The sequence below is a fragment of the Myiozetetes cayanensis genome, unplaced genomic scaffold (assembly GCF_022539395.1).
Source record: "Myiozetetes cayanensis isolate MyiCay16 unplaced genomic scaffold, myiCay2020 scf6-25, whole genome shotgun sequence".
Lineage (NCBI taxonomy): Eukaryota > Metazoa > Chordata > Aves > Passeriformes > Tyrannidae > Myiozetetes > Myiozetetes cayanensis.
Window position 1 is genome coordinate 38,412,298 of NW_026087853.1, and position 25,778 is coordinate 38,438,075.

A 25,778-nucleotide genomic window follows, 5' to 3' on the forward strand; every position below is an offset into this window, starting at 1 on the left:
TATGAACAGGGGCCTTCAGCTTTTAAGGTTTGGGGAAAAGAGGCATCCAAGAACAGGGTGTTTTTCTAGCAATGCAAAAGAGTATATATTTAAGAAATGCAGAGTCTGAAACATCAGTGTAGAATGCTGCTGCTGGCTCTACATGCAGATAAAAGAACGTTAGCCAATGACATGATTTTTAAACTCTATTTCAAATACTGTTTACCATTCTTTAAATGTGTTCCCCCTTGCCCCAGCTTCCTGTGGTTGATCACATTTAAATAGTACTAACCTCTGAAGGATTGCCAGTGTTTTAAAGTACATTTGGTAAGAACATGGCAGCTAATCTGTTTGAAATTTTATTTTAATCTAGACAAGGCAAAAAGTAGATAGTTGGCTCAGGGCACTGATAATGTGATATGAAATTTTTTACTGATTGTGCTTGCTGATTCCAGTCCAGCCCAGGCAGTTGATTATTAACTATCTGATAGTGAAAATGTAATAAGGTACATGCATCTGTTATTTGGGGGGGGTCAGTTCAGATCTCAGTAGGAGTGTGCACGCTCACACATACATATATGATCACAACAAGGTTACTGAATAAATGCTTTCATTCCTAGCCATCTCAGCAGAGGAGGCATGGAAATGTACCTTTATTATGGTCCTAAATATGACAGTTGGAGATAGAGGCCAGACACATGATCAGAATATTAGCTGCTACCTATGTTGTTCATGGCCTAAATAATGAAAAGGTCCTATTTTTCTATTTGTCATTCTGTAATCTAGCATCAGAGTCCCATGAAAATTATAATAAGAAAGGAAATTGAAAAAGAGAAGTGTAACCCATCTGCTAGTCCTTCCGCTTGGCTGATTCACTGAACTCTTCTCTGGCTCCTAAGTGATACCATCCAAACTGAACTGCAGTTTAAGCTGTGTTGGTTCAATTAAAACTAAAAGTTAAAAGACACTTTTCCCTCCAGCTCATCAGTGGGCCTTTGGAGTTCAGTTGCTTGACCCCCAATGCCAGACTAAGAAAGAATGCTAACCCTGTAGCAGATATATCTGCTGCTTCCTTTCATGGAGGTACACAATCACCAGTCCCATGTGCTGGTGTGCATTTCATAGGATTCCAGCGGAGCTGAGCAGGAATTTGTGATGGTGCATGCGGTGAAGGAGACTTCAGCATATCTACACATGTTCTGATGTTTGTGTCAAGGAATTTAATCCACAAGACTGCTGTAAACTAGAGGCCCCATTCAGGGGCCTGCTGCACTGTTGTGTGTGTGCCATAGAGACAGACAAGCCGGCTTTGGGAGCAGGTGTTGGAGAGAAATGGGATCTCTGTCAGAGGCACCCAGGCTCAGGTGGGGATGACCTCACTCCTACTTTTGGCTGCCTAGAGATTTACTTACACATTGCTATTATTCTATTACAATATATTTGAACAATTTTCATAGAACTTGTCATGTTTCTAAACCATCTTTCTCTTTGCTACAACTGTTGCTCACTCTCTTGTCCTTTTTCTCGTCTACATTTCCCATTGCCCTCCTTGTTCTCTGCCAGTTAGAAGGGTGAACTCTGCAGGCTGTCTTAACAGCACCAGTTGATTGAGTCCTTGCAAAGCATGAGTGTCACATGCTAACCTAGTAACAATGTTCCTCCTTCAGTCTGCACACCCCCAACGGTTGTGTTGCTAATTTTCTTGGGAAAGGAATTAAACAAAGTAGCAGCTGGAGTAGCCACAGCATTCACGGATACAGCCGGGACCTGTGTAATTACTGGAGCTCTTGGGAAGAGCACAGTCGTAGTTGTAGTCTCCGTGCTGCATGACTGGGATGATCTCACAGCACGGTGCAGTCCGCTCGTCCAGGAGCTGTTGCTATGCACTGATAACAAACACTGGGACTAAGATCGGGAAATGTCAGAACATAAGAACAGAGGCTGCAACAATATAGGTTTTATTCACGTGACACACGAGAGCTCCATTTTTCTGTTCCTGGTGCTACACAAATGCAGAAGTCATATCCCAAAAAAAGAACCAGGCTATCTGTGTCTGTGAGATTTCTTGGATTTTTTTTTCTTCAAAGGGTTATAGCCATTAGCAGATTAAAGATTTTAATCTACAGATTGTGATGTTCAGAGACACCTTTTGGCTTCCTGAATCTTGAAATTGCAGAAGGAAAGAAAATGAAGGGATCTTTCTGGTTTGATGCCATGATTTCAAGATCTGTACCTGAGCACGGACTTTTCCCTTTTAAGAGAAACACAAGGAATTCACTACCCACATTTGAGTAGCGGGAGCAGAGTAGTTTATGGCTCCTATGCTGTTTTATGTGGTGTGGGAGCTCATGTTGCACTGATCAGTGCTAATGGAACTGGGGCTAGCAATTCAGTACTCCTATTGTTAAAAGATTGTCTGAGAGTGCAGATCTTGCCCTTTCTGTGTTTTGTTTATTTTTGCCTCCATATATCACTAAATAAACTAAGTCCCTGAGGACTCATTTGAGCCAGCTTGGCCTTCAGACAGATTGTGCCAGTCAGCCTTTTTAATGGTAGCAGAAAACGGTAAAAGTCCTTTCAACTTGCCTGGTCTAGAGTTTTTCCTGGGGACATCCTGTCTAGTCTGGATTTCTGAGATTTTAACCACAGTCAGTAGACCGTAAAGTTTCCCCACTGGCACTGTAGCAAGGCTTTCCAGCCAGCCAAAACCCACTTGAACCCTGAAAGACCACTACACCCTTAACCAGAGTCCCTCAAGTGTAGGCATTTTTCTTCAGTCCTTTTCAAAGTTCCTCCTTGATTTTCACTACTCATTGAGTGCTGCCTAACTAACTTTACTAACTTTGTAAACACATCTGTTCCCTGAGGGCCTAAAGTCTAAATTGGACACAAAATAATGAAAAATATCCCTTGAAATATGAAATACCTGGTGAACTCTTCTGAGTTGCAGTTCAGACTTTCAGATTTTGTCCTCAATTTTGGTCCTGCTGTCTAGTTTACAGTCCTTAGCTAGGATGTTCTTCTTGCCAGATATTCAGGGAAGAGGTACAGATATGTTGCATATGATGCTCTCCCAGCTTCCTTGAGAGCTCATTCAGCTGGCTATGTGGGGAAATAGCCAGCTGCAGTCAATCTCCTCATAAATGATTGTATTAGATTTAAAGACTTCTCAACATTTCCGGCATGCAAACTCCTGGGCCAAGTGGAGTCAGTAACCCAGCACCAGAGTGCACCTGCTTCTATTTAGATGCTCCTCCATCACATATGTTCTGTACAATCTTCCTTAGAGGCTCCTTGGTCTCTTTAACAGCAAAAAATGCCCATCAAATTCTCATAGCTCTGCCTACTTCCTCTTGCTCTTCTCCAAGTAAGAGACTGGGACTTGGTGCTGCAGAACACAGCCATTGACCATAGCTTTAGATTTAACAAGTGAAATGATTTGAGTATTATGAAGGTGATGTAATATTGTCTCTCTGTATAGCAAATATGTAAAAAAACTCTCCTCTGTTGCTCTCCTGCATCTTCAAGATGGAGAAATGCACTGGGAAAAGCTTTGGTGCTTTAAGAGTATCTGGAACACAGACCATCAAAGGAGGAAGTGCAGCTAATCAGTGATGTGGCCAATTGCATTTCCAGTGCTTAAATAGTGGTTAGAAATGCCAGTGGCTGAGCAGTATTGCCTGAGAAGATGCTCTGCCTGCCAGCTTCAAAGCCATTTCCTTGATGTGGCCACTGACAATCTCAGTAACATGCTTATTAGTGAGAATTAAGAACTGAAGCTACTGCTTCTTTAGACAGGAGGAGAGGAGGCTTCTGGAATGTAATAAATAAATCAGAAGCACTTTGACATCTTCAAAGGGTTTTGTTTTAAATACTGGCTTTTCTCCTGGGGACCCTCTCAGTCCCAGTCTTTCTTCTTTGAGATAATTAATTCAAGCTGCTCTACATGTTTGATTTTGCCACAGTGAACAGAACTGGTCTGAGTGGCAGGGAAGTCTTGCAAGATCTTATGTTCTTCTAGGTCAGCCTCCCACACAGCTCCCTGGAGCATTTTATATGAGACAGAGCAGTGTTTCCCCAGCAATGTGTTTAGACAACTGATGCTGCAGAGTTGGGCTGTAGATTACATTTGTCCCTGTGTTCAAAAGGGTCCTAATCGATGACCTGTATTTTGGCTATAGCAAACTGGCAATCCTTCTCATATGACACAATATGCCAGATACTGACTGTACAGGGTTAGTAGACTTACATACAGTTGAGAGGAAGTACCAAATGCCTTTCTTTAGCATTGGCTGAATGCTCTGGGGTTTTTTCCATCAAAGTGGAGTATGCTCTTCTGTTTTACAGTCTGTCAATCATAGAGGAGTTTGATTTTCCCCACTTCAGAGACTCACCTTTTTATCCTTATGCAGTGGCAGTGACCAGAGCCTTAGTTTTGTTTTCATTTTTATGAAAGCTTTTGCCCTAAATTACTTCTGAAATCCACAGATTTTTTTTTTTCCTGAAAGGAGTTGCAATTTGCTATCTCTTATATTTCATCTTTATGGCCTGTGGCTGATATTTTCCATATTCAAGAACTATGCTTCAAAATAGGGATGCATGCAGCTCCCTGCATGCACCTGGGACTTAGCAAGGAGAAAGATGAATTGTCACTTGTTCAAGAACTCTTCAGTTGCCATGAAATTTGACCTGATGGTCAAATGATAGACCTGATATGAAAAGAGACTGATTCATTTATCAGGAAGGGAGGATAGGATGTTCACAGTGTACCAGTAGAAAGGTGATTAGTGCTGTTGGTGCAATGTTATTTCCTCTGTAATCAAGTAGAGTTTGTTTGGCCATAGATTGTGAATTAGCAACTGTAGTTATCTTTATGAATCTGAAAAATATCTCAGTTTGATGAGATATATATATACAGAGAAATAGCATGACTCATTCTGCTTACACCAGTTTACTACTTGTGTAACTGTCCTGTCTGTAGTCACAGTCAGTCAGGAGTTGGACTTCGATGATCCTCGTGGGTCCCTTTCCAACTCAGGATATTCTGTGATTCTATATAGTCATATGAACCAGCCCTGCAGTTTTTATGCCAGCATTTGTTCCATCATGTCCACCAGGCTTTGAATGCTTGACATCCATGTCCCAGTGCTCTGTTCACACTGTTGCTGAAGTGTGTGATAGCACTGACATTCAGGATCTTCTCCTCACTTCAGGTTCTTAAGCTGCCTTCATTTGGTATAAGGGCATCCACATCCATGCAGCAATGGGTGTTCCTATTCCTCTCTCCTAACTTCTTATACTGGGCCACTGGCCCTCAGTTACTCACAGTTCCATGGCTGCACTTTCTCTGGATCTGGGGTTCCTGGTTACAGAGTTAAGTTCTTTTGTAGATGCTAAACTGTTTCTCTCATCTTTTCATAGGATTGTGCTGATGGATGATGCAATGGATTGCCTGATGTCTTTTTCTGATTTCCTCTTTGCTTTCCAGATCCAGTTCTACTACTCAGGTAAATGCTGGGAAGCTGCTGACTTCACCCACTAGTTTAGCATTGTAACTTTACAGCTTCCCAATCCTTGCACATTTTTGAAACTTGAAAGGATATGGTTTTCCACAGAAAATATATAGATAATAGAATCTACTGATGAAAAGCATCACTGATGTCAAGAGATTAGTAGGCTTCATGAGTAGCTTCCAAATTTTGGTGAATAACAAGATACATGCAACTGCAATGTCTTAGGCATGTATTTGTCTTTACTCGAGACATAAATATCCAGCTTTATCTAGACTAAGTTAACACCTAACAATTAACTTTTACTAGGAATATTTTTTCCTCTTTCTTTAAGGAAATTATTCAACCATGCTGGAGACAGGATAGGAAAGAGCCATCAGCTGATGCCTTGAAAGGAAAAGGAACTGGACAAATTGATACAGTTCTTCCCCTCAGTACTTGCCCAACTGTGAAGTGGTTTCAGCTCAGATAATTTCTGAACTGGATATAGTTTCCATGGGTTTAGGAACCCTCAGAGGACTCCACTCCCAGAAACTTCTTAAGCCTCCCCTTGAAATCATATAAAATTGCAACCTCCACAATACCTTCTAGCAAAGAGTTGCACAGGTTTAACACCCATCCTATGAAGAACCACCTTTCTCGTTTGACTTGCAAGCCCCTAGTTGGAAAGGAAAATGAGCAGATAATGCATGTGAACATTCTTCATATTGTTGGTCATTTGTTATATTCTACCTCTCCCACCAGCTGGAGTTTTAACTAGACGGGATACTTCAACAAATTTTTGTCAGGAAAAGTACAAATCAAGTAATATTGGTTTGTGTGTGTGTATATTTTACAAATGCTCACTCATCTATATACATCTGTAAAAATGCCCAGGTATTTTTAAACTCAAGTTCAGAAGAAAAAGTAGAGAAACTTTGATGAGCATTTCCTTTATAAATTAGATATGCTTCCAAGCACTGGGGACTGCTGGTGTGCCACTTTCTCATCTCCTGGCATACTGCACCTCTAACATAAAGCTCATGGATTTCTGTGTGCTCCAAAGAAACAGCTCCCTCTGATGGATGTAGCTCACAATTGGCCTTCCATGAGGCAAAACGGGCCAGATCTGGATACTGGGAGACACTGGCTAGAAGCTGTGGTGAACATAGCCTATGTAAACTTGGGTGGCCTGCTGATCTGATCCAACCTGTCAGTTCCCATCTTTCTGGCAGTTAAGACTCAGCTGCTGTTCCTAATGCAAAAATCTCTTTTTCTCAGTACTTCTCTGTATATGCTTCCCCTGTGCATATCACAACTTTATCCATGACAATTCACTGTAGACAAACAGTTGAAAACAATGATTTTGGGTTGGATAGAACAAGGCTTTTTGGGCAGAACCATTAGCCAAGGACAGAAAATGTGTTTGGAAAATTTTTCTGATATAACAAATATTTCCACTGAGCTGGAGAACCTCAGCAACAGCCTCAGGGCCTGCTGACATCCTGACTTTCCTCTCCACCCACCTCACACACAGAATTACATTTCATTCCCTTGGGACTAAAATGCCACTGGAGTCCTCAAGAGCTTGTTCTTGTGTACACACACTCAAAGATCCCATCCCTGTCCTGCTCACTCAGGCATGATGCACGCACGCAGCCTGTCATACGCTCTCCCACCAACCCACACGCATGCAAACCACTCCGAATGGAATCTAGATTTGTAAACTGCTGACCACATCCATAAACAAACTTGTTTAAAATTAGACTCCTGCAGTAAACAGTGGGTAGTATGAGGAGCCTGGGGAGAGGCTTTCTGCCAACTCCAGCCCTGACCTGCCCTGGCCCTTCCTCTAAAGCCTGTATTATATTTACTTTGGAGCAGCACAGAGGCAAGCTGGGATACAGCCTGGAAGCCTAACTAACTTGCTCCCTTTCCTCCTGTTGCAGTTCAATATAGCTTGCTCCCAACTTGGATGAGTTCTTAAATGATGAGTGGCAAAAGATGGAGAAGGAAAACATTTTAGACTTTGTAAAGTAGTTTTGTGTTTGACATTAGCTTTCACACTCCACTTTTTATCCATGTGCTAGCCTTTGTACCCTTCAGAAGAATCTTTTTCAACAGAGTGGCCTCCCATAATCATCCTGACAGAAAGAAGCCAGCAACTTCTATGGAAATGGCTGTTTGGGCCTGCCTAATATCTGATCTGAATATGCAGGATGTTGTAGATTTGTGCTTATTTCCTGTTGGTGCTATGTATAACACAGAATGACAGTTTAATTCAAACTCTGGTAGAATCAGGAGGATGCTGTGCTGGTTATAGCCTCTGTGTTTTAAGTTGCTTTCTGTTCTTTCAGAGTTCCTGGAAAGTGTGGCTGCCATTTATCAGGATCTACTGGCTGGTAAGAATCCAAATACTGTGATTGTGCCAACATCATCCTCTGGGCAACATCGGCAGCGCCAACCCTCAAATGACTGCAACCCACTTGAAGGGGTAGAGGCATCTCTCTTCTACCAGTGCCTGGAGTCCTTGTGTGACAGATCAAAATACAGGTATGAACGGAGTCTAAAACACAAATTTGAAGTCTCTGTCTCTGGAAACCCTTTGTAAGGATGGAGCTGTGAAGAAATACAGGACTTTGAACAAGCATCCAACTCCCATGTGGATCTTCCGCCATTGGAGAAGTACCAAGGGAAACATCATAGCTGAACAGCTTAAACCAAATGAAACATGGGATTTGAGCTAATTCTTGAAGTAATGGATTCATTTGGGTCTCTGGTCTCCTTCTCATTTCTGCATTGACACTTTCATCCAGGAGAGATCCATTATGAGTTAGCTAGAGGAGATAATAAACAAGTGCAGTTGTGTTCTTGGGAGCTGAACCCTAAGAAAGGCCCACTGGGGTGGATGGAGTATGAAGCCTTACCTAGGCAAGTTCACATTTCCAGTCTGTACCTCAGCCTGTGATGAAAGTGGTCTCCAGCTGCAGATCCCAGGCACAAGACTAGCCTCAGTTCAGCAGAGGATAGAGCAATACTGGACCTTATTGTATAGTTTTGACAGACTCTTTCTTCATAGTTTCTTGCAGGTAGCAAGCACACACCCTCCTAGAAGGTCATGGCATAGATCCACAAAATGATTCAGGACACAAGTTCCATCTGGTTTCTGCGTAATGTGCCTGAATCCAAATTTGTGATCCACAGAATTACTCCTGAACTGCTATCCAGTGCTATAGATACCTAAGCATGGAGCTGACAGGTTGATTTGTTCTTTTTAACAGCAAAAGCTCTACATTCCCTGTATGTCCTGAGAACTGTAGATGGGAAGGGTACTGTGAGCCCATATGGCAAGTCAGGCTTTGCACAGCACTGTGAGGGGAGCCATTCCCAGCCTCTCATCCAGTAGCTCAATACTCGTCCAGGCTTTGGTAACCACCTTTGCCTAAGGGGTCACCAGCCCAGACCCACATCTCCCAGGGTGACACTACACTGTTGACTGTTCAACACTTCCTCTTTATGAGGCAGTGTGATTTTGCATGAAATCCTTTAAGGAGTATTGGGCAAGAGCAAGAATCACTATGAAGATATTGCTTATAAGTCAGGGCCAGGGGTTAAGGTGAGCGTAGGTGAAGGGAACATGTCAATTTAGTCCTTACCTAAATATTGTTTTCTGACATATTTAGGCTATCATTTGAGAGGTTTTCCTGCCCCTTGGATGACTATCACTGATAAAAGGATGATGACAACATCCCTGAAAGCATTCAAAAACTGTTTAGATGTTAGGGCAGTTAGGGACATGGTTTAGCGGTGAACATGGTGGTGCTGGGTTAACTGTTGGACTTGGTGATCTTAGAAGTCTTTTCCAAGCTTAACACTTCTATGATTCTGTGAAAGTTTGTTGACTTCTAAAAGAAAGTATTTCCCAGATGATTTTTGAAAGAACATGCTAAGAGTTGGGATATGTGTGCCTCTGAGTGAATCTAGGCTTTTCTCCCTGTCCTTGGAATGGAGAGAGGTAAGACTGTTCCTAGGGATGTACCCCAGCTCAAAGATCTTGCTTAGCAAACAGGGAGCAGATGCAATGCTCAATAAGCAAGCTGATGCCTATTTGTTTTAAACTGAGTCAAGGCAACTTGACAGTGTTAGAACAAGGTAAAAGGGTTTATTTCTCCAGTTTGAGCTGAGTCTTAGGAAAATAAAATATAATTTAAAAGACAAGATGACCTCTTTGTCTCTCTTTTCCTAGCTGTCCACCTTCTGCTCTTGTGAAGGAAATGTTGAGTAATGCACAGAGAATGACCTTCTATGGATTTCTTGTGGCACTTGCAAAGGATCAGGGGATCAATCGAGCTCTAGGTAAGACTCCTGTGAGTGATTCAGCTCTAGATTTTCAGTCATTCTGTATTTCTGTGGAATATCCTCTGTAATTGTGCTCCACATTTTACATTGTCAGGAAGAGAGCAAGGGAAAGTTTTTCATCATTTTGTTGATGGATTAACTTGAAAAACATAGCACTGTGCCTTACTGTCTACTTGAAGCTGTGGAGCTTCTCCAAGGATAAAATTATATATGAAATGCTGCCCTAAGATAGTAATGTTTTGCCTCTTGAATAGCTGATAGTTTTAGCAGAACTGTTGGTTTAACATGTTTGGCTGTAAAAGCTGGGCAGAGGTGGTCAGGAGACAAGTAAGGTGTCTGGCTGGTGTCGACCATACTAAACTGAAGTCCCATCCTATATTTTAGCCCTTTGTGCTCCCACAGATTTTAAATGGCTGCTCTTCTCTACAAGAAAAGTAGAGAAAACTTCCTTGGCTCAAAGGCTTACAGCCCAATCTTTCCCAGCTCATCCCTGTCTTCCCTCAAGGCAATGTGATCTTGCCAGTAGCAATCTATGGCCTGCTGAAAGTCTGGTGGTATCATAAAACACAGACTGCAAAAAAAACCTGTACCAGTCTGCTGTGGGAACCACAGGGATTACCAAGCAGCATCTCACTGCTTGTTTTCATGTTGTGCCAGTTCAGAGCAAGGAAGCAGTGCAAAGCCCTCTTTGCACTGGCAAAGGGGAGTATGTATTCCATACACAATTCAGACTCACAGTTCCATATGTCCCCCATATGCCTTGCTTGCTTCCTCCTCTTGCAAAGGGGAACAGAAATGGCTTTTTGTTTTTGACAAGGCTGTATCCAGGAGGTACATTTAAATGAGGAGAGTGGGGGTGGGAGGCTGAGAGTATTCCCAAACACTCAGATTCACTCATGTGCACTCAGCAAATCATCTGGCCATTAAGGGTAGGCTCTCTGTCTTTGAGTAGGTATCCTCTTCCTCTACTTCTAGGCCTGAGTATGTGCCAGTCCTTATATTATAAGACAAAACTCAATGGAAAGGTGTACTTTGCCTGAGGGCTGCTTCTTTTGTACAGGTGTCTGTCATAGTACAGTAAAAGTGTGCCCTCCCTGGCTGAGCCCCCTCTTACAGCAAACTATTTGAGCTTCTAATGGTCCTGTGGGGCAGGGCTGCTTACACAGCAACATGGAGATTATATATCAAAAGTACATGAATACAGCCCTGCAATCCCCTCTGCAAACAGCCTTAGGAAACAGTGTATTCACTGGGAGGAAGGTGATGCCTGGATGGCAGAAAGCAAAATCTTTCTTTTCCTTTGACCTATGAAATCCATTTCTAGTTGAGCACAAAGAAAACAGATGAAAAGAAAAAAAAAATCCTGCCCACAGCCGCCATTGTGCCATCTACAAAGTGTGTGGGTTTTTGTTTCCATTAATGTGGGCCTGTCCCCTGGCCCTCTGCCAGACTCCTGCTGAGGCCTCTCTCAGAGGAGGGGCAGCAACCACAAGTCTGACAGGTGCTAGTGTTTTGGCAAGGAAAGGAGGATTCTTTTCCTGGTGTCTTTTAATCTCTCCTGAAGGATGATTTCAATAGTCTTTGGTCTGTAGGGGATCACAAGCTCCCCAAAGCCCTTCAGCAAGAGCAGTTTCAGGCAGAGGAGGTTTTGGTCAGGTTGCCTGCCTTTTCTTTGGTCTCACAAAGCAAGCAGCCCCTCTTGAGGAAGCGGGGTAGGGATTAAAACAGCTTGTTCAGGCTGGGGCAGTGCTGATGAGTTTGCCAGGCAGATTGGAATCTGCAGTGTAACTCTAGTGTCAATGTTGACTTGTGAATTTTCTGAGAGCTATTTACTGACTCTCCCAAGTAATTCTTGTGCCCTAGAGACCTCACTGGGCATTCTGCAAATACAGAAACAAGTTAAGCTTTAGTTGCTTATTCTTTTAATTGAGCCCATGAAAGGAAGGAGGCTGGGACACTAGCCTGGACCTCCTGACACTGTATTGCAGTGCCAGGGTTTCATGTTCATTTGCAGGAGGGGAAATGGGGGAGAAAATGGGGGAGTCAGTTCTGGTCTAAACAGATTCTAGTTTTTACACACTCATTGCTCCTTCAAGTTAAAGGTGCCAGGGCCAGAACACAGATTTGTGTCCCCACAGGGAGTACAAAGACCCTTCCCAAAGGTATTGAGTGTAGCACCCATGTCTACTGAAAAACAAGAGCATTCTTCACTGCACTGTTGGTACAGATTACCAAATGGGTTTTTTTGGTGTGCAGTGGCACTGTCCAGACTCTGGTAGGCAATTTCTATAATTTCTGTGCCAGCTGATCACACCCTCCCATGACCCCTATACAAGGTGGAGTTTGTTAAAGAATTAGGAAGGAGGGCTTTCCTGAGAGCCCCAACTTCCTTTCTGGGCACTTCTCAGGTGCCAGTGTCCTTTCAGAGAAGGGTAAGAATGATCAACCAGCTGTTCTAGTCCTGAACTATACCACATCCTTCATCTTGAATAGTGTTCTTAATGTGAAAAGGAGCATGCTGATCTTATGCTGACAGAGGATACCCAAATACTGGCCCAGCCTTTCATGCTCACACCCACACAAGCAATGCTAGAGCACAGTTCATCCACACTTACTCCTGTAGACTTAATGTGCACCAGAGTCAGGCCTGACTTTCCTGAATTGCAAGGAAAGCAATAGCTTTACATTGGCAGTGTTTTGATCCCCAACCTCAGTGCACCACAAGAAAGGCAGGTGGCACAGAAATATACATCTCCCTGGGTGGTATAGCACATGTTTCAGGCTGTGGCACCCATACCACCACATCTATTGCACTGATAGGATCTGGGACTGGTGACTATATAGGACAATGAGCAAAGGCCTAAAGTTGACACTCTCCCTGACAGTCAGTAGTCAGTGGTTTTGTATAGTGAACAAAAGCTGCCAATACTTAGGGCTGTGAGAAGTGAGACTACTGAGGCTGCCTCCCATTTAGTCTGAGCTCAGCTACAGCTTGGTTGAAAGGCACAGAAAACGGATCATCATTCTTTAGCTGTCTGTGATCCTCAACATTGTTTCCATTTCTCTAATAGGTATAAGAAAAAGTCTTATCTGTCTTGCAGGGCAGAGCTGGCATGCTGCTATGGCTTTAACACTTTTCATTAGGAATGAAAGCCTAACTCTGCTCTGATACTTTCTTTCATCGATTTTCTTTCCTCAGGGGCTTTACCAGATAAAGGAGACTTGTTTCTGGACCCTGCCATGGATCAAGAACTTGAGAAACTGTAAGTGGAATTGCCTAAACTAGGAGGTAAAGCAACGGATTAAAGGTAGCATGCTATGGAAGAGTGTTGTAAAGTACTGTCCCTATTCCTCTGCTTTACTATAAAACAATAGAGGAACTAAAAGAGCAGCCTGAGCAGGGAGGCTTTCTTTCTTTGAGGTGCTTTGGTGCAGCTAACAAAGTCCTTAGAAAAGCCTTCAGAAAGAGTGTGACTCAAAGAGGGACCTAGAGGAAGCATCAGTCTCTAATGAGGGAAATTTTGTTTGGATGGTGAAAACTAGAATTGTTGGAGGACATAGGCTCATATCAGAAGATATATTTAAACAGTAAAAGATTCATACAGTAAGTCTGGGACGTACCAGTGCAAGATGTTCCCCCTGTGTGATGTGAACATCTTTCCATCCCTGTGGTAGTTGTAAGTCCTCTTCCCAGGTTCACTCCTAAAGTGCTATGGTAAAGGTTGGAGATGACAAGTCAGGCTGCCTACCATTTGTCTTTTCTCTTTCAGGGTAGCTCAGGTTTCACGGCTTTCCATGTCTGGTCCTGCCAGCTCCAGCGGAGACACAGCTAATATGCCTGTCCGTAACTCACCAAGGATTAACTCACCCTGGAAACCTCTACACCACCGGCGAAAAATGGATGCTGAGAGTGAAGGCTCCAATGAAGAGACTGACTCCTCTGAAAACTGAAGGTTGTGAGGGTGGGCACCATTCACATCTTGGTTTTCTCCAGAACCCACTGGAGGAACAGGACCTCTTCCCAGAGCATCTGCTCTGACAGAGCGTTCTGTCTACATCACCAGTGTGCGCGTGTGGCTGTGCTAGTCCCCAGTATCAGGTTCATCCATCTCTTCCCAGGAAGAGCTCTTGTTTTTCCCAGCTCCAAATCTGTGCAAGAATAGTTCCTCTGCAGAAGCCATTTACAGCTGCAGAGTCATGCTTCCCCCTGCTGGCAGGCAAGACCAGCCAGCAGATGCCAGCTCTGCTCCCACTTGGAAACAGCCGGGTATGTCTCTCACTGGGCTCTCCCTCACGGTTCAGCAGGTGCTGAAGCAGTGGGAGCACTAGCACAGACCGCTTGCCAGTGTTTTGGTGTGTAGCTCTGTTCAGATTTGGCCTGGACAATAGACTGGTTAAATTGCCAGCAGCAGCTCTGCACTTGTGTCCCATTGTAATTATTCCCAGTAAACCTGCAGCTGCATAGCATCAAAAGCAGAGAAATTCCTGAAGTTCCTAGAAAAGGGCGCTTTAGATATTGCCATGCCAGCTGTGTCTGCTCTGTGCTTTTTCCTTCATGTGTCCAAGACTGGCCAAAGCAAATACAGCAAATAAGCTAGAGTGCAGTATGTACTGCATGGTGCTCTCAGGCTCTGCTGCTGTGCCAGGTTCCTTTCTGGGAGGTCTCCCACTGCCTCCAACAGCATATTAAGGTCATTTGGAATGGTAAATTTCAGAGAGACTGGAGGAGAGGGAGTCTTTAAATTCCTTGGCCACAGGTGGTGTGGCTTGCAAGTCTATAGAGCATCTGCTGGGGCTGGGTAGGCAGAAGCACTAAGGGAGAAGGAAGCGGTTCTCAAATGAGACCCAGTTGGGATTTTTTGTAGATATTGGCATTGTTGTAGCAGCATCACGTAGCCCTTACAACTACAAAAATAAGTAGCGTAGCATTGCATTAATGGTAACTAACTCTGTGATTTGACTTCCACAGGTGTCTAGCCCAGCTCCTGTGCCCCAGCTTGCACAGACTCGTTGTTTCCTGGGGAACTTCAGTTTCCCATGCATCTTTGGGAGCCACCTTGCTCCTCCTGGTTGTTAAGTGCTGCTACATGGGCCACTAGGAGCTGGTAGCCCAAAGCTTGTACCAGCCCTATGCTATGGATTCAACACATGCTGGAGCTGTTTTAAGACTAATTGCACAACTACTGCTCAGTCTTTACCACAGCCCCACCTGTGGAGGTAGTGGGAGGGGTTATTTATTTATTGTAAGTTATATTATTTATGATCTGTGTGTTCTCTCCCAGCTCGGTGAGTGGCTGTGACAGCCCGGCAATAAAGCACGCTGTGTCAGGCCTCTGCTGCATCTGGGTCTTCAGAGCTGCCCTGGCCCCTCCTCTGGGTGCTGCCCGGGGCCAGGCCCAGGGGGAACATCACCCTGAGCATGAGGGCAGCACTTGTGGCCATGCAGGTGCCCACGAACTCCTGCCCTCACCCTGCGGCAACACTGCCACTCCCCAGAGCCCCAGCCCCTTCCCAGACACTGTGATGGTAGAACTGTGCCAGGGCACAGGCGGCAAAGCCACAGGAAGACCTGACCCTTACTCCCCTCCTGCCCCATCGCAGTGGCCCAGGGTGGCCAAACATCAGCATAGAGCAGCTGAGTAACATTTCCCCTCCCAGCAGCTACCACAGCCCCTCAAGGAAGCCCATGCAAGGCCCTTCCCAGTCCCACAGAGAGGCTTCAGAACAGCCTCAGGCTCTCTTCTTTTAGTAAGAGTGTGTAACTAGCCCTTTCCCACCCTTTTTCTTACTACCTAGTCCTTAACACGATAGTCCGAGGAAGAGAAAAACATGCTCTTGTTAAAACCAGAGTCAGAAGCAGAGAGGAAGTTGAACAGGACTAAAATGACAGTCCTCACTCACTGCTGCATCTCATGGTGATGTCAGAGGCTCAGTACTTTAACCTCCATCCAAACCTGGGCAACAAAATAACCAGGGATCCAGTAAATATCTTTACTTCTTTAACTGGGCCTTTCTTGCTGATGATGTAGTTAGAAGCTAAAAAAATAATCTTTGCTTTTTTTTTTCTCCTGCATCTATATATGCTGGTTTAGAAGACAGTAAAAAGGACTGTATCATGGCAAAAGTCAGATCCTGCAAATACAGAGGACTCCACAGCACCATGGATTGGGAGCACTGAGCAGAACAAAAAACAGTCATGTCACATGATGTTCAGAAAAATAGCATTCCCCTTTCCTCTGTCACTTGGTGAGTTAAGGTATGGGCCAAGAAGGACAGGAGCACTGATGAGGGCAGTCCAGGAGTTCCTGTCGTATCTTTTACAACAATGAGGTTACCCCTGTAAGAAGGCCTGTCTCCACTGGCTAGTAGATAGCAGTGGGTATGAGGGCACATTGAATTTTAATAGAGTGGAATCCAGAGATATTCAGAAAGCATCCTGGGAACAGCCATGTCCTGACTCCCTCCAGTTACCTTCTCCCCTTCCCACCCAACCCAGATAATAAGACAGTCCTGCAGAGTTTACTCCAGACAAAGGTGGCATCAGTGCTTCTTGCTTGCTTCCCTTTGAGTTGCAGTCCCTGGGTCATCAATATGAGCCATAACGATCCTGAGGAGGAAACAAGACACCATGCTACAACACCTTCATGCAAAATCCAGAGACCAATAACAAGAAATTGGGGCGTTTGGTATTTGAATGCTGTGTGTGGTTACCTAGACAGGACACCATGCAAAAGCAGAAGGTAAAATGACCGTAAGTTTTTAAGTTCTGCCTGGAATTTGTGGAAAAGGCATATCTGACATAACGAGGTGTCCTGTACAGCAGAGGAGTAAGACTGACCAAGTAGAGTTCACTGGCCACCTGGAATTGCTCAGCTATTGTACTGTAGTCATCAGCTATAAAAGACTGGTCTCTCCCTGGGACTTTCCCCATAATTTGAGAAGACAACAATAATTCCAGTAGAAACCAGATTATTGTGAAAGTCCCTGACCATGACAATAGCCTGTCTGAAGGTGCCATAGTGTAACCTCACCTGGAGGGAGTTCATCACCCCATTGGCTAGGACAGCCATCTTGCCAGCAACTGATTTCACTCCTTGCTTGAACTGTGCAATGTCAGCTGCAGGCAGGACATTTCCAATAGACACGCCACCTGCAAGAACCAGCAGGAGTTAGCCTGGAGTTCCTCGGCTCCAGAAAGCATCCTGACCCCCTTCCTCAACCCCCTGAGTGCTAACAAACCTGAGTGTACATTGTCAGCCTCTCCAAACAGGTCTGCAGAGCTGATGGCACTGCTGCCTGAGAGCTGCTGCAGTCGGGATCTGGCTTCATACTGCAGCAGAAAACAAAATAAAAAGGTTATAAAAGAAGGAAATAAAGTAGGACCTGAGCAAACAGGAAGAAGTAAAGCCAGAGCTGCACTAGCATAAGCACTGCAGAATGTATCTACCTCAGCATCTGCCTCCCGCCCAAAAAACATATCTGAAGAGATAGCTTTAGCCCCTGCAAACTTCTGCCGAGCTTCATTGGATTCCACAATGGATGGCCTGTTCTCAGTCTCCCGCCTACTGGGGGGTCTAAGGAAACAAGAAAAGACATGTCAGCTTAAGCTCACCAACACAGCAAAGAATCACACTTCTGTTTCAGACCCTATCTGACCAAAGAAAATCAAGAAATCCTCAAGTGCTAGCTGCCATCTCTTCCCACCTCAGGACAGCCAGTACTTGATAACCATAGAGGCTGTATCAAACTTAGGGATATGACAGGGAAAGAAGTGCCTAAGGCCCTTTCACTCAAGGCCCTTTTTCTTGGGCTTGTCTGTGTTATCTTTTGTAGCACAAGACTCCTGCTGTAACACAGCAGCATCTGTCCCACAGCTTCCAGATTTATCCCTTTGTCCCACACACAAGGGGCACAAGGTACACTAGCAGTGGTAAACATTACCTCTCTGAAACTGGCCGAATACTGGAAATGGTCACCTCAGGTTCCTCTTCTTTGTCCATACCCCATGAAGAGTCTGTTTCCCATCGTGAGCCAAATGCATCTTCGAATGAGAAGGGACTGTATTTGTACCTATCAAAAATAGGTTAATTGAGGCCAGACATAAAATTCAGGAATAAGCCAAAGACTACATTGAAGCCAAGTCTTACTTGGGGGGTCCAGATGCGAACCTTCCACCATCTTCAAACAAGTCCAACTGGGAGCGGGAAGCCTTTGCTACCAGCGGCGTCTCCTGCTCAATTACTTGCATCTCAGCCATCACCGAGTGTGAAACGGGACTAGCACAACAAACAGGCAGTCAGGGCTGAGGGGTCTGACAGCATCCAGCCCCTACAACCAGTCTGCCTCAAAACTGAATCTGGCCTTTGCAAGTGGGACAGGTGCCACAAGCCTGGAGGGAGACCTGTAGGATTGCCAGCCCCCTTCACCACTTATCTATGCTCCTTCAGAAGTCTTGAGCTATCTTTTTAAAGGAAGGATCCTGCAGGGGGATATCTGTCAAGCAGTAGGGCTCTAGAGCTAGACACTGACAGGCCACACATCTGTGGAAATGCTCAAATGAGTACTTGAACCTTTGAGCAGAGAGCCCATTCCTTCTGGTGCCAGAAGCATTTTTAGATCTAGACCAGCAAATGAGCTCTTTAAATCATCTCTTTATCTGTTACAAGAGCAAGCTACTGCCTTCAAGAAACTTCTCCAGAGCAGGGTGCTTCCAAGACACCTGTCTGTCCTGTGCCATCCACAGCCAAGTACCTTCTGGACACCAAGCCCATGCCCAGCCTCTCTGCTTGTTCACGCTTCTTCCCTTCAAGATTCTGAAGCTTCTTCTCTTCCTTCTTCCGATCAAGCTGCAGTTCCTGATAAGCCAGACGCATTGAGGCGACTCTGAAGGAAAGAGGTATGGTGGGTACCAGCTCATTACCCTCCCTCACTGCCCATACTGGGCAGAAGCAAATGGCAATCCCCATCACAATAGCCATTTTCACAACAGGTCTGCCAAAATCCTTGCACAAAAGCTACTGCTTGTTTTCCCATCTCACCTCCCCTGAGATTCAACTCTTCTTCTGTCTAAACATGATTTCCTTACTGTAAGCATTGCAGCATGTCTTCCCCTCCCCACCACAAGAATGACCCATCCATTCAGCCTTTGCCTTTTTCAGTCCTGTCCCAAGGTGAACAGAAACACAAAATACTTGCATATCTGCTCCCTAAACTCTTCCAGGGATGATAATTTGAATAAAATGTCAATATAACTTGTGTGCTGCTACAAGGGCCATACTGGCTTATACCTACTGCTCCTCCTGTCATGCAGTGAGTTCTGTACTCACTTTAGGTGGTCCTAGGATGAACAGCATTAGCCTCGTATTACTTCTGCCTTACATATGCAAGGTACTCATCCCAAACAGGGCACTTACATGGACTCCTCGGCTTGTTTCCTGGACTCCACTGCCTGCTGCTCCCTCAGCTGCTCTGCCACCTGGGCTTGCCGCTCAATCTCACTGAAGCTCTGGCTGCTTACTTTCTGGGCTCCAAGACCTTTTTTTGCACCCAACTGGAAAAACAGAACAAAAAATTGTGATTTCTTCACTAGATTGTTCACTGTAGAAGAAAACCTGAATCCTACTTTTTGCTGCACTGATCAGGCCTTCGGTCTCCCTGTGTAGTCACAACCTACAGACCCAAAAGAGCTTGCAACACAGTACAGAAGAACACCTAAGAGTTAACCCACCAGTGGGCAGCACTAATAGATCAGCCACATACATTTCAGACTGTAACCAGTAATGATCCAAAACCTAAATTTTTTTGTGCATTAATATACAAGCTGTCTAAGCTCTCCCCTCCCCAAACAGATCTCTCAGTACGCAGCTTTGTTAAGGGCAGAAAGCAAGGGCCAGGGAAAGGACAGCAGTAATACGAGACATGCCTCTCCATAAAACAAGAACTCAGACATACCCCTTTCTTGGCAGCTCCTGGTTTCTTCTTTCCAATGAGGGAGGATTTAAGTTCTGCAAGAGGAGGGAAGCAGCAAATAAGCAGAAGTGAATTAATTTAAAAAGCCAAAATTAGACAGCAACCCACAAGAACATCCACCACAGTCCAGCTGCTATTGCGTCCAGGGCACACCATGCACTTTATATCAAAAGACTGGGTGCCTTCACCCAGCTAAGTAAGATGCACTTAGAAGCTCCACAATTGCAGGCTGTTGGCCTAAAGAAGCATGTCCACTGCTGAAGAAACTTCTAAGTGAATTAAGAACTGTGAATAGTTCCTCTGAGTGTTATGCAGCAGGTGACCCCACCCAGTAGGGATCAGGGCAGTTAGAGAAAGACTAAATTTATTCCATCCACAAATTCAAGAAAATGCAGCTTCAGAGGCATATGAAGGACAGTGCCTCACCAATGCCTTAGGAACAAAGCAGCAAGAACCCTGAAGTCATGTTTACATGAACATTCCAACAACAAAATGGACCTAAAGTGCAGCGAGCTGTAAAAGCAGCAAGGTTCCCCAAAGCCTTGCATTTATCACTCTGAGGGCATACCACACTTGTAAAACCAGACAAAGTCCAGCCAAGCAGCAGATGCCTGGGGAAAAGGGTAAGAACAAAGCAGAGAGGGACTGCCCAAGACATTTTTCCAAGCTCAAAAATCTTTTCTCACCCTTGTTGGGCTTTTCTTCTGCATGTGTCTCCTTACTTTCTACAGCCACATGACTTTTGCTAACCCATAGATCATTCTTGATGGCCTTTCCTGTATCTTTTCTAGTCTTACCATAAATTTTTGAAATAAGAAGATTCAAAACATTCACACTACCCCAGATTGTTTTCCACTCGATATTCCTAACATTTGATTTGAGGTTAAGTTGTTTTTTTTTTTTTACTGTTAGAAAACATTTAACAAAAATGTCAATAAGGTCTCTTTACAGATGTGAAATAGCTGGTTTAGATCCAAATACAACACATATAAGCTTTGGCTCATTCTCTCCCCCCAGGCACAGGAAGTTAAGTCAGAACTGAAGGCAGAATTACAGAAGGGGCAAGCAGAGTTGTCACAAGCAGCCAGTGCAGGCCAGCTGTTAGCCAGTTACCTCTGGCAGGAGCAGCCCCTTGTGTTGATAGATACATGGACATGTCTGAGGAAGAGACATAAAACATGGGGAATGAACAGACACTTGAGGACACAGGCTTTCCACCCAGAATGAACCCACTGTGGGCTAGGAGCATGTTCTCAGTAAGGAAAGAAGCTCCAGTTAGATTCTTTGTGTGCAGCCAGGACAGTAATGGCAGAACAGAATCAGATACAAATCCCTGTTACTTTGATATGGAAAATTCATTTGTCTCCAAAAGTTCTGTGGGGAAACAAACCAAAAAACCCAACACCACATCCACGTGGCCTTGATCACCCAGGTTCTAGATACGCACATGCCAAAAGCTCAAAAAATGAAAACATGTTTTTGGGAAGGCAACAGCTTTGAACTCAATCACCTGAAGGAGGAGGAAACCTCCAGCAAACTATAGCTTGGCTTTGGGGTTCAGGAACATACTTAGTACTGGCTCCACAGGAAGATGCTTCTTTAGACGTTCTGGAAATTGGCTCATTGGTTCCAGCTCCACTGAGCTTACTACTGAACAGCAGATATAAGAGCAAGACTGATCTAAGAGACAGTGAAAATTCTTACTTACCTAAAGGAGCTTTAGGAGATGTGCTCAGCAAGTCAATAGATGGGCCCTGGCTGGGATCTGTGGGCACAAAACCAGAAGAAAACATTCAGCAGATTGATTCTCAACATCTTTTTTCCCAGTGTGCTCACAGGTTCACTACATCTCTTCCAGCTCCTCTGCCCCCACAAACAAATCAAGTTACAGCTTGAAAGATGCAATTTCCCAAGCACAACAACTTTATGTCTCCATAGAGCAAATTATTCTCTGCAGCGTTCATAATAAAGTAAAAGAAAGCAACCACTCTGCAGGGAAATATACAAAGCTATTTCAAATTACAGCTATGCCCCCAGACTCTTGGTTTCCTTGCCATTCACCCCAGAAACCGTTTCCTGCTCTGTATTCATATGTCATTTTCAGAACCACCCAATTCAAGGGATACAGAAGAGTGTTTAAACAAATAATTATGCCTGGAATTAGAAAAATGGGGCGACTAATTCACAAAACAGTTTTGTGTGCATTTTAGGAAAAGCAGAGAACTGATCCCAAACAGAGCAGTGTTTTTTAAGTCTCCACTGATTTAGTAAATATCACACAGTGCAGAGAGCTTCCACTCCTTCAAACCTGAACCAAAGGAAAAGCTCAGCCCTTCCAACTGCAGCACAGAACCATATTCTCCTGGAAATGAAAGCAGATCCTTGGAAAAAATAATTCAGCAAGGAACTCACTCGACACTTCACTGCCTTCTGATGACTTTGCTGCTTTTTCCACCTCCAGGGAAGACTGTGCAGGATTCTGGCTGGCATCTGCTACATCCCAGGTACTGGAAGACTGCAAGGAAATGCTCATTCCAATGATTTGTAGAAGATGAATGAACAAAAAATCCTGAACTTACTCCAAATTTGGTAACCCATATTCAATTTTAGGCTAAAGGAAACTTGTTCTAAACTCCAGACTATGTCTTCATTCAACATAATATATGAACAAGTCAACATTCCCTTACCAGGGACAAAAGTTAAAGAAAAAAATGAAAGCTAAGCTGAATGAAAGACCAGGAGTAATGACAGCATCGTTGGACAGTTGGCTACTGCAAGGACTTCCCAGGTTAACGGAGATAAGCTTAAACCTGGGAGAAAGTGTGAATGAGTTTTCCTGGAAAAAATTAAACCTCTGCTCCCATTGTCTCTATTTGCCATTCTCAGGTTACTCTGTTCTCCTGAGAAAGTCTGTCTAGCATTGTGCAGACAGTTGCCCAAATCCATTTTACCAGGTCTGTGCACTGAAAGGCTGACTAACCAGAAGTTCAAAGGAATAGCCAGTTCCTGCTCAAACTGTTCAAAGAAACTACACATTAACACAGCACACACTACCAGGGAGTAGCTGGTAGCTCTGAGTATTCTTTGAAGGTGAAGACGGTCTTAAAAACAAAAGACGTGGATATTACAGGCCTCATCAGGGACTGTTCAAATCTGTGACTATGTCCTAGACAGATGACTGAATCCTGGTTCTTCCATGTAACTACTGATAAATTATACAATTTAGAGTCCTTCCAAACTAAGTGGGACTGCTCCTGATTAAACAGCTGGCTATTTGAGAGTTAGTAAGGCTGCCTGGTTTAGGCAGTTCTTCTCACCTGTGTGTGCTCTGTGAAGAAATCAGCATCACTCTTGTCAGGGGAGTGCCCAGGGGCTCCACTCAGTCCATCTATAAGCAGCTAAAGAGAGGACAGGGAAAAAAGAAGGTATCCTACAAGACTCAGCATCCAGCACTACCCATCTAACAATGCCAGGGTGCTCAGACTTACATCAGTGCCGTACTTGGCCATGGCAGCACTTGCCAGCTGCCGGATCTTCTCCCTGTACATCTGGGCAGCTCGGCTGTTATATTTAGCATTGGCATCTGTGGTAGTACAGCCGTGCTGGCGGAAGAAAGCAGTCTGAAAAGAGAGGGATATTCAGTCTCCTGACTGCTAGATCATACTCAATCATGCATTAGACAAACTCAACAGAAAATGAAAGCTTCCCAGAGACAGCGGATGACACACTGAGAACACAGCATGAACCAACCATTCACTGATCAGCTTTCTCCAAGATGTCTCACTCCAGGCCCCAGAGGCTTATGACAACCATCCATATCCTCCACAGAAGGATGATTCTGATTCACAGTGCTGAGCACGAGCTTTCAAACTGATGAGTGTTATCATTAACTCCTACCATTAAAGAAGACTGTGCCTCATTTAAATGAGGTGCCAGAAAATGGCAGAACTGCACATCAAAAACAATGCATGCAAATGTCACAGTCTGACCTCTAAGCACACCTGACAAATGCCCCTCCCCTTCATTACACATTTCAAAAGAGTTTGCTATCCAGAGAAAGAACAGGTGAGGGTGGTACTGAGAAAGCCACACAAAGGAAAGGGACAAAAAGCAGAGTGTGGATTAGTAAGAGGGAAACCCAGCAAAACGCCCACAGAGGCTCCTCACCGCATTGGCATTGCTGCCCACTTGCATACACCTCAGCTGGAACCAGTTCCAGTTAGAATCCAACTCCGTGGACCTGTGTGAGAACCAATTATTTCTATTAATGAAGAGCAGGCATACCAAATGCAAAAGCAAGCTTTGACCTAGAACGGTCAGATATCCCACTACTATCTCAGAGTATACATGGCAAAGGGGGAAAGAACATCTTAGTAACTTCTTTGCTCCTGTAAAAAAATTATTTGAACTTTTAAAGTAAGGAAAAAACATAGCTTCACATCAAATAATATCCAAATTTTGAGGATCTCTCACTCGTACTGCTTGTAGAGAGGACAGAGCTTGAGCTAGGAAAGTACAGCCAAGAACTTTTGTTCTACATGGGATCTCACATGTAGAGACATATTCAGCCCGTCCCACAGATTAGGCCAAAACACGTGACAAAGCAACTGAGAAAACATCCAAGTAAAGTCAGGGGACACAGTGTGTCTCATATCAGTTACACAACTTTTCTCTAAACAAATAAAGGTCACAGTTCTATTACTTAAAAGTATATACTAACTTTTATAAGTACCGAAAAGAACTAAATTGAAAATCAAACACCATCTTTCCTGCTGGGTTGATACAGAAAAGATTAAATAATATTCATCTTTTTGCCTTGCTCAGCATTACAGGAAAGACTACCATACTGCTGTTTTACTGCCAAAATTCACAACCCACATTCCTACACGTCAAAGTCCAGACAGCATTTCTGCAAGGTTAGCGAAAGTAACATGTCGATGGTCCCACTTGAGGTGCTTTGGAAACTCCATCTCGGAAGGGCTGAGTGACCCAGAAGCTCCAGCGAGCGAACCACACACAGCCCGAAGCGATCGCTCCTCTCCCGTTCGCTGCCTGTTCCCACAGCAAGGAGGCAGGGCTGCCCCAGGCGTGCCCGCGGCTCCGCGGGCCAGAGCCCCGCTCCCCACGCACCTGATGAAGCTGAGGTGCACGCCCAGGGACCTGTGGACGCCGGAGCAGTCGATGCACAGGAACACCCCGTAGGTGATGCTGGCCCAGCTCGGGTTCTTGGCGCCGCAGTCGAAGCACGACTAAAGAGAATGCAAAGGGACAGCCGGGCTGTGGCTCTGCCGCTCCGGCACCCGCTGCCGCAACGCGGCGACCCCGGCTCTCCCCGGGCCCTCCTCGACAGCCGCTGCCCGGCCGCCCCAAGACGCGCCGCAGCGCGGCTCGGAGCGCACCAGGGCCCGGTCCGAGCGCAGAGCGCGGCCGCAAGGCAGCAGCCCGGCACGGAGGGCCCGGCAGCCCCCGGGCGCTCCCCGCTACCTTGTTGGCCGGCGCTGCCCGCAGCCGCTTGAAGAGAGTCTGGATCTCCGTCTTGCTCGGCTCCGCCGCCATGATCTCTCCTTCCCAGACACCCCCGCGGGGACGGGGGCCGGCGGGGCCCAAGCGGCGCCGCGGTCGCGGTCGGTCTGTCCTGAGGCGGCTCGCCCCGCCCGCTCCGGGGCCGCTCTCCGGGAGCGCCCCCCTCGGGACCGGAGCAGCCGGCCCGGCGCTGCCCGGGGTCACGGCATCGCCTTCCGCACACCGGAGGCTAAACGCGAGCGGGGACTTTCCATCCCCGAGACCCCCGGCAGCTCCGAATGCTCACGGGGGTCCCGCAGCCCCATACCCGGCACTTCTGGGGGAGCCCTGCTGGCTGTGCCCGTCCTTTTGGGGCCCGGACCGAGACAAGGACCCTTTAGAATAGCAAGAAGGCAATGCCTGCCGCGGGTCAGCTGCTACTAGGGAGAAAGCTCAGCGATTCCAGGCAGCACCTGCTCC

At 45.3% G+C, this 25,778-nt stretch overlaps 2 protein-coding genes across 2 annotated transcripts in view; one reads left to right on the forward strand and one right to left on the reverse strand.

Annotated features, from left to right (window-relative positions):
- CSTPP1 (centriolar satellite-associated tubulin polyglutamylase complex regulator 1) overlaps window positions 1–15,159 on the forward strand; it is an 81,039-nt gene extending 65,880 nt beyond the window's left edge. Inside the window, exons 5-9 of the mRNA XM_050335940.1 lie at window positions 5,401–5,486; window positions 7,826–8,021; window positions 9,715–9,824; window positions 13,027–13,090; window positions 13,598–15,159. Coding sequence (XP_050191897.1) covers window positions 5,401–5,486; window positions 7,826–8,021; window positions 9,715–9,824; window positions 13,027–13,090; window positions 13,598–13,778 — 637 coding nt within the window. The 3' untranslated portion in view covers window positions 13,779–15,159. The remainder of the gene's footprint in view (window positions 1–5,400; window positions 5,487–7,825; window positions 8,022–9,714; window positions 9,825–13,026; window positions 13,091–13,597) is intronic.
- Window positions 15,160–15,638: 479 nt separating this feature from the next.
- On the reverse strand, window positions 15,639–25,444 carry ARFGAP2 (ADP ribosylation factor GTPase activating protein 2). The gene is made up of 16 exons (XM_050335939.1): window positions 25,281–25,444; window positions 24,927–25,045; window positions 23,964–24,036; window positions 23,285–23,416; window positions 23,114–23,194; window positions 22,209–22,311; window positions 21,505–21,561; window positions 19,779–19,831; window positions 19,241–19,377; window positions 18,579–18,710; window positions 17,975–18,103; window positions 17,769–17,897; window positions 17,275–17,401; window positions 17,067–17,157; window positions 16,859–16,977; window positions 15,639–16,434 (listed from the first exon to the last, which is right to left on the reverse strand). Exons 1-16 carry the CDS (start codon window positions 25,350–25,352, stop codon window positions 16,414–16,416), a joined length of 1,575 nt encoding a protein of 524 aa, XP_050191896.1. The 5' UTR covers window positions 25,353–25,444; the 3' UTR covers window positions 15,639–16,413.
- Window positions 25,445–25,778: the final 334 nt, after the last annotated feature.

Bases quoted from the DNA above. Each gene is read 5' to 3' on its own strand.
- ARFGAP2 (XM_050335939.1), bottom strand. From the start codon at position 25,352: ATGGCGGCGGAGCCGAGCAAGACGGAGATCCAGACTCTCTTCAAGCGG. The intron at 25,046-25,280 runs GTAGCGGGGAGC...CATTCTCTTTAG, and splicing joins GGGCAGCGCCGGCCAACAAG to TCGTGCTTCGACTGCGGCGC. The intron at 23,195-23,284 runs GTAAGTCTGAGC...TCCTCTCTTTAG, and splicing joins TGGCCAAGTACGGCACTGAT to CTGCTTATAGATGGACTGAG.